This window comes from Grampus griseus (assembly GCF_964374135.1).
Source record: "Grampus griseus genome assembly, chromosome: 5".
NCBI classification, from domain to species: Eukaryota; Metazoa; Chordata; class Mammalia; order Artiodactyla; family Delphinidae; genus Grampus; species Grampus griseus.
In genome coordinates this window covers 121,133,711-121,146,924 of record NC_138998.1, presented here as the reverse complement: position 1 = coordinate 121,146,924, position 13,214 = coordinate 121,133,711, and the positions used below count along the sequence as shown (strand labels likewise).

At 30.7% G+C, this 13,214-nt stretch overlaps 1 protein-coding gene across 3 annotated transcripts in view; it reads right to left on the bottom strand.

Moving 5' to 3' along the window:
- Positions 1-1,507: 1,507 nt before the first annotated feature.
- NCAM2 (neural cell adhesion molecule 2) overlaps positions 1,508-13,214 on the bottom strand; it is a gene marked incomplete at both ends in the record, with an annotated part of 487,288 nt that continues 475,581 nt past the window's right edge. For 2 of the 3 annotated variants that reach the window (XM_082655241.1, XM_082655243.1), the window contains 3 exons: positions 1,508-1,619; positions 3,636-3,755; positions 11,432-11,636. In XM_082655241.1, coding sequence (XP_082511367.1) covers positions 1,508-1,619; positions 3,636-3,755; positions 11,432-11,636 — 437 coding nt within the window. Of the gene's footprint in view, positions 1,661-3,631; positions 3,756-11,431; positions 11,637-13,214 lie in introns of all 3 variants that reach the window. The other variant, XM_082655240.1, reaches the window with a different exon arrangement.

Here is a 13,214-nt window from a genome sequence, read left to right as displayed (position 1 = left end):
ATTCCATAACCAGTGCATGTTTGAGCTATGATACCACCTGAAACGAGAAGTTATGAATGTGATGGGGCCTAAAGAAACCTTTGGCTCTCTAGGGTAAGAAATAATCTAAAACCTGCTCCCAATTGGTATGTATATTTATAACCATAAATACATTTTTTTTTACCTTACATATAATTGAAAATCATGTTTCAGCCTTTTACCTCTGGGAGCTTGCATAGCTTGGAAGTTAATAAATATTTTATTCTGGTATATATTACTAATAAATGACATTAGAAAGTTTGTGTTGAATAGTTCAGGAATTTCTTCAACCCAAGTTGTTTATAAAAGTCTTAAAATGACTTCTAGCTACAACATCCAGAATAAAAACAGATAGTGGCAATTCAATTGTTTATCATTGACACTTTTATGGCAATGTCTAAATGTCAATTTCTCCGTAATTTAAGCACTAAGGATTTTAATTCCCATTAGCCAGTTACATATAAGGATTGACCTATAACACTGGGAAAATGATTTTTTAAACAAAGATTATCTAAAACAATGGGCAAAAATGTATCTGAGGATATGATTCAAAGTATTTGAACATTAAAGACTCATTTATTGATAAAATTATTTTAAAGAGTAAAAGGTAATCAATCACATATTTATAAGTATATCAAGACAACATTGATATTGTTCCCATTTCAATTTACTTTATTTGAAGCTGAGGGCAGAAATCAATATTATTTTCACTTGCAATACATTTTCTTTGTGTGTAATCCATTGTGAGTGAATATGGCATATATAAGAGATAGAGATTTATGGAATCTTTCTGATCTAATTTTACACACAACTAATATTCATTTAAATGGGTAATAATTTTGATCTGGCACTTCAGTCTATTAAAAATTCAACTTTGAAGTAGCATTGTAATTATAACTTAAAAAGAGTTTTCCAAAGTTTCTCTCAATATTTAACATCTGCTAAAGATAACTGGCTCCTTCAAGCCTAAGTTCCCTGAAATTCTCTGGATGAAAAGTGTAACTTTTATTAAGTATTTTCATTTTAACTGAAATCCACTTTAATAATCTATTTGCCCAAGATTGGATTAAAAAACATGCAGGGCTTTCTTATATATTTAGCTCACAAAGATTTTGTTTTCTTTGTTTTTTCTTAAACCCCTACTTGTGGAGAGGTTGTGTTACGAAATATAGTTCTTAAGAAATAGAGCACATTATCCATATAATAAATTGCAGTACTTCAATCATAGAGTCAAATTGATACCCAAGAGTTGGTGCCGGTCAGGTCTCTATATTGAAATTCATAACAAAAGAAACAACAGCAACAACACAACAACAAAAGGAAATGGACCATGGGCAGGAGTATTTGATCATATGTATATGTGTACAAGCTATTCCAAGCTAGAAGTTTCCCAAGAAATTAAGGTCAATGGAATAGTTTTGGTCATAGGGTCACTGCAATCTAAATGCTCTTTGTAGCATTCGTTGTTAAAGACTCTGTGATCTTGGTGTTATGCTTTGCTGTCATCTTCTTTTGATTGAATGATGTCATTAGAAACCTTAATTTCTATAGTTTCTGGATTTAGGACTTCTTTCCCATTTTCTTCTTTTAAAGGCAATTTTCTGAAAGAGAATAGAAAAATAATAAACAATTGGCTGAGGCACTTTAAGTGGTATCTCTTAACATTTAAGTTATTGTTTTGTAGAAGAAAATAGAGTACCATTATTAGAATGAAAAACATCATATTTGTTAAATATCAAATTGACAGAAATATAATCTAAAAGATAATAATACAATATTGTCTACTGTGAAAATGTGATGTAATGAATAGTAATGAATGAAACAATATATTTTTAGATTTGAATGCACCAAATTGTTCATTATAGGGTGGCTTTGGTTTAACAACCCTCTGATGTATTAAAAATATAATGAAATGTTTTGGAATATGAAAAAGCCAAAATAATTTTATATGTTAACTAGCTGATTTACTAGTACTCTGGTTTTTTAAGTAAAAACAATCAACAGATGCTGCCATATCTGTTACATAAAATTCAAAAGCTGGGTGAATTAGCAATATTCTTTGGAACTTAATGCAAATAGATATATTTCAGGACTTTTCCACTTTTTTATATTTATTATATATGTTTCTTTAATTGGTCTCTTTTCACTATTATTTTTTCTTGATACTTTTGTAATATTTATAGCAATTTGTTGAGAGTTTCCAATTGTAACCTATGAAGCAATAACAACCTTTGTTTCTTAATATTAAGACAGCTTTACAAATCATACTATGATGACAATAAATCAAGATTTCGAGTTTTTTCTACCAGCCTAAACTCAATGCTTTATTATTACATCTTGTGCATATGGCTTTGAAGGCAGTATTTCCTCCTTTGACAAAATAATTTTTTCACATCAAAAAAATTAAGTTACAAATAGAATTCTAACTCACCTCTGTGAGTGCAGCCTCACCATTTTACGGAGTAGTGAATGCTACTATGCTAGGTCCTCTGGGGTTTATTTGTAATTTCTTTTATGTTTCTGAATGAGAAGAGAAAGCCATGTCTTCTGAAAGTCAAAGCTATTATGTGAAAACTAACCAATCGAAAGTAAGTTATTTCATTGCTGGAGTGAAGTAACATCTACTTTGTACCTACCAGGGCAGGCTCTCTTTTATCTTTATTATAAGTAGTGCATTCAGAGTTCTTTTCTCCCATTCCCAAATACTGAAAACATTGATAATAAAGGATTATAAAAACAATGGGTTATTTCTAGCAGCAAAGTATACAGAAATTTAGAGCTTGAATGGGAGGTTAGCATAATGCTTAATATATCTCTTACTCACAAAACTATGTATTGAATTTGTAATTAACCAGTGTTTTCAACTAATTCTTGGATGGTGTATTTTTGCATATATATTTATTCACTATATTTATGTTAAATTGTATTTTTAAAGATTACTGTTAATGCTATTATTTTTATGTTGAGTATTCTTTTCTTTAATTGAGAACCAGAGTAGTTATTCAATCATCTTGTTTTGGTTTGGTTTGGTTTCAAAATACGGCCCATTCTATGTAAGGGCATTTTCTTAACTAGTCTTCATACACACCATTATATCATAGTCAGTGTTAATTAATAGATGGGAATTTGTTTTGCTGTGTAATATTTGGCTTCATTGAAAAGACTTCTGATTTCCAAAGGGAAGTGTATAGATGTGTTTATTTCACACTATTTCTATTTTAGACTGTCATATTCATATTCAAATCAATAACTAATTTTCTGACACATTTTTATTTCTGTAAAAATCAATCACATTTTGCAAGTATCACTTTCTTAAACAATAAGATTAGTGTAGGAAAATCCAACTTTTTGACATGCTTGCATCATTTTGATATTTTTACATAAAACTTATGAGTATATGTGTGAACAGGAGATTTTTCTCTGACGATACAAAATCTTCATGTGAAATATCGCAATAGAAAATGGATTTTAGATATTCACATGTACTTTCATTGAAGAAGAAACAACACTGTTTTTAAAATGATGTTATTTGTCAATATGTGCTACAAATAATGACAATGTGTTCATCATTTTACAAATACTTATCCAAGAATAATTAAGCATTTCAAGCTACATACTCAGGTTCTGTTAGTGGTGTGGTTTCATTTGGCTCATTTACTGGGCTCCCATCTTCATGATTAGTAATTCTTTCATCCTCTGTTCTCATCTCCACTATTGGTTCTTTTGATCCATCTTTCCTAGAAAAATAAAGAAAAAAAAAAACACTTACCTATGAAATGTAAAAAAAGATGCATTATGGAACATGGTTAAAATCTCTACAAAATCTTGCTACCCATGGATTCTGATCCAGCTTGGTCAGAATAAGAATACCACTAAGAATATTTTTTCCATTTAAATTCATCTAGCCATATATTGTTCAGAAAAAAATAGAAAGAAGAAATTCCATTTTGTCTAGAATTCTTTTCCTCATCAAAATTTTGTTAAATATTTCACAAAAGTAGTTCAAATTTTCAATTTGTTTATGCAGTTTCTTTTGGAAAATAAATGAAAATTATTTCATTAAATAAAAGTTATGATATGAAGTAGCTTCTTCCCCCTAATTAGCCATACACATACACATTTAAATATATATTTTTATTTTAAAAATAAAATGATGCTATTTTAAAAATAACATCAAATAAAAACATGTTTTATTTGAAAAATAACATTGCTTCTATATCAAAATTTGGAAGATAAAATTTATATAAGATACTTTATATATCTTTATATAAGATACTTTTAGTTTCAAATGTCTCTGAATTTATATGATTTTAACTATAATGTAACCATTGACATATTTAATATATTTATGTTTTTAAGAAAATAGTTTAAAAAGAATAATATTGTAACATGTATGCATTATTATTTTCACTTATAATTTCTTATCCATGTCATTTTGTTAGATGTCTAAAATCTAAAATTAAGTGTAATTTATAATTGTGAGTAGAAATTTTACTACAAGGTTTTGTAGCACAAAAAATAAACAAAAGAAAGAAAAACAAGGAAGCCATTTGCTGATGATAAAGAATGAAGTGAGATATAAGGGTTGAGAATGATGTACTCATCATACAGATTTCAAATATGGCACACGAAAAAAAATTAGGAAGGAATGGGTGTTTTCAACTACCCAGGAATATAGTCTTACCATACAATCCCACAGTTGTGCCCTATGTATTTACCCAAATGAGCTGAAAATTTATATCCACAAAAAAATCTGTGCATGAATCTGTACAGAAGTCCTATTCATAATTGCCAAAAATTGGAACAAACTGAGATGTCTTTCAACAGGTAAATGGATAAACAAACTGTGGTACATCCATATAGTTGAATATTACTCAGCAATAAAGAGAAGTGAACTATTAAGCCAAAGAAAGACATAGAAGAACTTTAAATGCATATTGCTAAGGTAAATAAGCCAGTCTGAAAAGGTTACATACTGTGTAATTCCAACTAAATGACATTCTGGAAAAAAACAAAACAAAACTATAGAGACAGTAGAAAGATCAGTGGTTGTCAGGGGTTCAGGATGAGGGAGTGAGGGCAGGACATAATGGTGAAGCACTGGTCATATTAGGGCAGTGAGCGTATCCTATTTGATACTGTAGTGGTTTCATCATCATATGATGATGGAATTAGTTCTTTAAAGTCAAGTAAACTAGGATTACATTTAAAATAATGCAAACAAAAAAAAAACCAACAATGACTCAAATATTTAACAGACCTCACAAATGCTGAAACCTGAAAAGAAAAATGTTAAGGCTAATAAAACACTTTGATCAGGTGGCAGGTTGTTGCTTTTGTTTGAGTATGTAGGTACCTCACATAAACACATAAAATTTTGAAGAAAATCTAGAAGTCAACAGTGAAGAACTCTTTTTACACCTTTAAAATTCAAATGTCTGTTGGAGTTGGTGGTTCAAACATATTTAACAACATCCTCTGTTTTGGGGCTCCAAGGAAGCAAGATCTGTATAATAGTAGAGATGATGAAGAAGCACTTCACCATTAGATTTTAGTTTTTTTTTTTTTTCTTGGTTGTTTGCTGTTGTTGTTATTCTTCAATTGATTCTTTTAAAACATTCTTCATGATACCAATGCTCTTGATGACATAGTAGATGATACTGTTTGAAAAGCATGGCTACTGATGATTCAAAACATCATCAAGATGAGCAGAAAAGTGATTCAAAAAACAGATTATACTTTTAATTATTTTAATAACAGGTACAGATCTGTGATGAAATGAAACAGAATGCAAAGAAAACATAGAAAAGATAGTGAATTTGGATTTTAATTGTATACTTTCTTACCAAAAATAAACGGATAAGCAAAGAACTTTAAACTAGAAAGGATAAAATAAACATTATCGAAAAGAAATGAAGGAGTAATGTGAGAAAATTGTGAGTTGTCCTAAAATCTTTATTTTTGGTTTTAATGATCTTTTTTGATTTTTAGCTTGTTAGCATACAGTACAGAATAATACAAAAGGGTGGAGAGGGAAAAGTGACTCTCCCTTCCACTGTCTGTAGCATATTTAGTTATCTATCAGAGAGACAATTACTGTTGCAAATTTTTGCCTTGTTTCCAAGAGATACTGTAGGCATATGCCAGCATGTATGTGTGAAAGTGAATTATTTTTAAACAAAGGATAGCATACTAACTGTGTGTAATTTTGCCTTTTCAGTTTACACTAGGTATTAGCTGGAAGACATAAAAGAGCATTTAGAGCTGCCTCAATCTTTTTCATGGTGCATACTTTCCCCTTGTATATATTCACCATGATGTATTTGAAGTCTTTAACTGACAAACATTTAGGTTGTTTCCAACCTTTCCTATTACAATAAATACTATCTGAAGCACACATATAACCTACATGAGTCTAAATTCCTATTCTGTATAAATTACACTTAATTATTCTTCTAATGATATCAGAATAATTACCAATATGGAATTATAGAGTGACGAAACAATATTTTGTTTAAATTGGCATAAAATATATGCTAAAATTTATAGAAAATTTTACAATTTATAAACTGGTAAACATAGAAATTCTGGCCAGATTTCTAGAACTGATTATTAAGCAGAAAATGATGACAAGTGTAGCAGAGCAGTTGAGAGGATGTGTCCTAGAACCAACCTGGCTGGCTCTCCCAACTCCCTGCATAAACATTTCTGGCTTGGTTAGTAAAACAGAGAAGATAAAGATACCAAACTAATTTCTGCTTTGTCCTTAGAATAGTGCCTTACATACATGCAGTACTCAATCATTGTTAACTGTCATCACCATCCTAGGAGGGCAAGGAGGATTTATGTTAGGACATATACTACTAAAACTTGCAACTTGAACAAATTAAATAAGAGCAAAGTGAAAATATCTTGATGCAAACTGAGAAAGAATATTTTATACAGTTGATCAATTCTTAAATGAAAATGTAAAGTTCATATAAATAATGGCATCACTAGCATAATCCAAACTTTGGGATAGATTGGGGAAAATATTTGCAACAAATGCAACATCAAATGATTAAGGGTCACATTATATAATCAACAAGTGCAAGAAAAGTCAAACGACTCTATGAAAATGTGTAAAAAATATGAACAGGAAATTCCAAGAAGAATAAAGTGACCAAAAGAAAATCATAAAACAAATAAGCTCAGACTCAACCCCGATTAGAAAAATGCAAATTTTAAATGATATTTTTCACTTATTGTATTGAAAAATAAACTGATAATAGTCAGTGTTTGAGAAGCACTGTAGGAAATATATGTTCTGTGATTATTTGGGATGAGAATTGGGAAATACATATTCATACATTTACAACAGAATTGATGTAAAAACGAAGTTCAAAACAGCATAATATACTTTAATATTATAAAGATATTGAAAGTCTTATCTAAACTTTAATAATAGAGAAGTGGAAAAATACACTATGATATACAATATTATGGAATACTGCTTATTTATTTTAAAAAAGAGTCAGAAATTCATGTACTGAAATGGGACATTTTGAAGCTGTATTGTTATGTGAGAAAAATTGCACACACACACATACATATATACACATGTACATATAAAAAGCAGTGTGTGTATGTGTGAGGGGAGGTGTATGTTTGTGTGGTGTGTGAAGTCAGATGTAATTCTTACCTTTGCTTCTCTAGCATTTTTCATGATTTTTTCTTTATTTTTGAATTTCTGTAGTTTGAAAATTATATGCTTAAGTGTAGTTTTTTTTGCTTAATTTTGATTTTTATCCTTCCTGGTATCTTCTGAACTTCCTGGATCTGTGGTTTCATGTCTGATATTAATTTGGGGATGTTCTCTGTTATTATTGTTTCAAATATTTCTCCTGTTCCTTTCTTTCTTTCTTTCTTCTTCTGGTATTCCTATTGTGCATATGTTTAGCCTTTTGTAGTTGTCCTACAGAATTAGGTATTCTGTTTTCTTTTTTTTTTTCAGTCTTTTTTTTGTTTGTTTGCTTTTTAGTTTTGACTTTTCTGTTAAGATCTTCTCAAGATTCTTTCCACAGCCATGTCTAGTCTTGCTAATAAGCTGATCAAAGGGATTTTTCATTTCTGTTATGGTGTTTTTGATCTCTAGCATTTATTTCAGATTCTTTCTTAGAATTTTCACCTCTCCTTACATTTCCCATCCCTTATTCCATGCTGTCTACTTTATCCATCAGAGTTCTTACCATAAAAAAAAATATATATTGGTCTGATGATTCCAACATCCCTGCCTTATCGAATCTGGTTCTGATGATTGCTCCATCTCTTCAAACTGATTTTTGCCTTCAGTATGCTTTGTAAGTTTTTTCTTGATAGTGGGACATGATGTACTGGCTAGAAGGAACTGCTAAATATAGGTCTTTAGTAATGAGGTGGTAAATTATGGTGTAAAGAGGATGCATTCCATAGTCCCATGATTCGGTCTCTGTCTTTTAGTGAGTCTGTGGCCCCAGACTGTGAACTTCATAATTTTTTCTCATTTTTTTCCCCTTTAAGTGGAACAGAATGGTTAGAGTGGACTTGAGTTGGGTATTTCCCTTCTCCCATGTGGCAGTAAAGGAGGCCAGAGCTATGTATCCCTCTTTCTGCATGCTGAAAAGCCATTTACAGACACACACACACACACACACACACACACACACTTGACTAGTTACTTCCTATTCTTTTTTATATTTTAGTTCTTTCACAACTTGCTCAGCTAAGTCTGATTAAGTAAATTCATTCTTTTTTGAAAAGTAGTATTTACAACAGAAATTTCTTATTAATTTATCTATTTGATTGTTTTTTAATCGAAATGTGTTTCCCATCACAGTAACTAGTTGATGGCAGGGACTAGTTTGCTTCCTCACAGTTGTATCTCTGGAGCTTAGATAGTGCCTGGTTATTGAGGTGTTCAATAAATATTTGCTATTGCAAATTAATGCTTGGGTAAATAAGAGTATACATAAAGTTTGGTAAAATAGTAATCTTTAACCATTTTATAACATAAACTATGAGAATTCAAGATAAATGCTAATTTACATTGAAAGCCAAATAATGGAATATTCTAGAACTTTACACAATGCCATCCTGTATGCCATTGACTTTAATTTCTCTTTTTTTCTGCAATATAACGTTCTTTAAATAAGAATGCTCTAAGTGTTTAGTTAATGTGTTTTGTAAGAAATCTACATAGTCTTATAACTTGTGATAACATGAAAGGACTAGTCTTAGAATGCTCGGGGTCATATTTAGAAGCTAGTATATATCCAATTAATCAAATCAATTATGCCCTATTTCTCATTGAGGTTTTATTTTATTTTTTCCAATTTGAATAATGAATTTTTGAAAAAGAGTTGAAAACTGTTTTCCTAAGGCAGAGGAAATTGTGATTTAAAAACCTATGATGGGCAACAAGCATGGAATGAACCATGTGTTTTCATCTTTCCAAGTCTTTAAGGTTAATTAAACTTGGCAGGAATTACAAACAAAAGTGTTGGTGGATAAATTACCAATTAATAAAGTCAAATAAAAACAAACAGCAGAACTTAGATGTACCTCATTATTTTGCACATGGTCATCAACATCCCTGTAATTAATTAAGACAAAAAAGTGAAGGTCCTTTTTGATTTCTCTCTTTCTTTCACCCCAAAGTTGAATCAGTCAGCAGTACTTGACTCTACCTCATCTATATTTGGGTGCTATACACTTTTATATGCCTATAGTACTACAGGCTTGGTACAGAAGACCATCATTTTCTACCTGGAATATTTCAAGATTTTCCTACCCAGTCTCCCTCATTCTAAATCTTTCCTTTTCACCTACCAACCCTCCAGTTATCCTTCTTCACAAGTAGCTAAATAAACCATTAAAAAAACTTTTAGTTGCTTTCTATTTTAAAAATATTTCCTTACTTTGACCAAGAAGATTTAACACTTTTGTACTCAGATAATTCTCCCACCTGATTGGTACCACTCTCTTTCCCTGTCTCATTCCACTCAGATCCATTTTGCCTTTAAGTAACAAGCTCATTCCTGACTTAATGGCTTTTGTATTTATTGTTACATTGCTTAGAACATTCCTCCCCTTGATCATTATATTTCTGACTCTTTATCACTCACTCTTCAGCCTAAGTTTCATCTCCCTGGAGAAGTCTTTAAGGACCCAACCTCTAGTAACAATTGTCATTCTGTTTTTCATTTTTCTTAGTGCTTATCACTACCAGACATTTTCAATTTTAGTGTTGATTATCTGTCTTCCTACATTGAAACACGAACTCCATGTGAACAAAATTCTTGTTTGTTTTATTCACCACTTTATCCCTAGATTGTATAGAAGTGCTTGTTACCTAGTATTTATTCCATTTAGTTAATAGCAAAGCAAAAATGAAGATATATAAAATTCAGTTTTGAGTCAATGTGTGCATATATATATCATATGTATATATGTATAATTATGTTATATAGTACATTGTTTTCTTGATATGTGAAAAAGTAACTAAAACTAAATTTGGTGATATGTTTATTTAGTTAACAAGACAATTTAAAAATACAGCAAGTTATTAGGAAGTACAATATGTTTCTATGAGGAAAACAAGAGATATTGAATAGTGAATTGTTTCCACTATATTTACTATGTCATACATTAATATCTCTTTCAAGTATGAAGTAGAGCCTAATTTCTGTTTGTTCTTTGCTATGTGCTGTGTCCAACAAGTAAGCAGATGACATTTTGATTGTAATATTTAACGTAATTTTTTAATTGAAAATGTATACTATTTAAGTTATTATCCCATGAAGTGAAAATATTCCTTACAGAATATCCATGAAAAATGGCCATAGACAAATTGCCTAGAAAGACTGAAATGGGCTTTGGAGAAACAAAACAAAACAAAAAACAATATAAAAACAAAACAAAACAATGTGGCCATGCAAAATGGATTCTCCTATATCCCTAAGCCTAGAAAATAATGTATGAGACCATACATGCCTAAATGTATGTATCAAAAATGAATAGAAATGACTCAACAATAAAATGAAATGAATTGCTGACACATAGAATATCATGAATGAATTCTAAAACATTATGCTGAGTGAAAGAAGGGAGACACAAAAAATACACATTGTAGGAAACTATATCAAGCTTTATAAGAGCTAAAAATTATCTATGATAAAAGAAATCAGATTATTAGTTGCCTGGGGCAGGGGGAGTTGCCTGGAGTAGTGTGGGTTGTCTGCGTAGGAACATGAGAGAACTTTTGAAGATGATGTTAATATGGAAAGCTTTTTGCATTTCACTCTAAGTTTTGCATGAAGAAAACATAAATTTTGAGCTCTTTGTAGTGATATACAAAGAGTCTAACATTACTTTGATGCAGATGTCTGATACTCACAGATATGCAGCTTTTCCTTCTTCAAGTTCTTTACTTTTACCACTGGAGCCACTTTTCTTCCCGCACATTCTCCTGGTGATGCACATCAATAACCCACATTGTCGAATAAAGAAGCAGCTGACGTCTGTTACCACAAGGATTAACAAGAGTGCAGCGACTCCCAGACCAATGACCGCTCCAAGCCCAAGACCATTAAAAAGTGTGTCTTAAAAATAAAAGAAAATAATTTTATTAAACCCCAAATTATACAAATAACTTTTATACAGTTATTTAAAAAAAGAAATCATCTTATCCAAGAAATATTCAACTTAAGAGACAGGAAAAAATATCTTCATTAGCATACTTCAATTTCATGATTGCTGGGAGCTATTTTCTGGTTTTCAAACAATGTTTTAAGCAACTGACATGTTAAGGATTTGAAATATTTCTTACAAACTTTCTTTAGAAAAAACACCCTAAGTAACTCTTCTTTCCAATATACTCCTCGATTATCTTTGGGGAATATGATGAATATTTTATCATAACCCTAACTATACTCTACCAGAAAGTCAGAGCCATTAAATAGATCATCACTTTGTTAAAAGAAAAAATATAGTTAAAACTCCTGTAAGAGAAGTGTTAAATAAATGCTCTATATGGAATCATTTTAGTTTTAAGATTTGGGCTTGCAAATGATGCTGGAGCACTTTGTTTTGACAAAGAATGCTCTTTAAAATATCTGGCTAGAAATATTTTAGAAATCATCATTTCAGAATAAATGGTTTACTTGTATTTTTCCAGTTAATATTTTAACAAATTATATTAGACTAGAAGCAAACTTTTACAGAGTTGTGGTAATTATGACCTTTCTGAAGTCATATCGTGAAAAGGTAGGGGAAGATGGGAGCCACTTTTCTGTGACATATGGTTGCAGGAAATTCCAAGAGCCATGGAATTCATGAAACAGGTGATGGAGAATAGGGTGGAATAGGCTGACTAACAGAGTAAAAATGGCAAGAGTGGCTAGTACAGCAAAAATGAATCAAACTTTATATGCCTGTAGTTGAATATGAGGGTAGATTACACAGCTATAACAATGTAGATAGGAAAGTGAGCACAATGGAAAGACACAGGATTAAACTGGTGACTGGTGATACTGTGTTATCTAGAGGGAAAAAAGAGAATTATATGACAATTTTATAGAATTGTTCAAAATGATCAACATGATCATGTTAAAATTTGCTTATGTAACATTATAAAATTATAATTATCATTTTTAATCATAAAATATAATTTTCACTCAGCATCATAATCACATGCTCAGTCTGTGAGTGGTGTGCAATGCAAGTGACAGATACAGGGAGAGATGCAAATTTGAGTTTTGAGAAAACCACTTCTGAAAAAAATGTATATGTAAAACAAAGATTTTGTAAGTTGTATTTTTAAAGTTAGGTCCAATATATTTTAATCATGACTGAAGAAATTGTGATCCAAAGGAACTGATATAACTGTCCTTATGTTGAATCTTCCACTAACAGGCCAGTCTTGAATATGTCACAGCTGTCTGAATCCTAGTTTATTTTTCTGAGTCTAATGTCTAAACTTATTTTATTTTTTCCAGGAAATACATGTTATTTATATTTCTTAACACTCTCAGAGCTTGCAGATAGATTAATAAAAATCATTCTATTTGTTACATGGTGCCTGGTACTTACACAAGCGCTTTGTTCTTCACGTGTGCTAGAACACACATATTCTACAGTGTCCCCATGATGTTGCACATAAGAACTCTTTAAGCACTGAA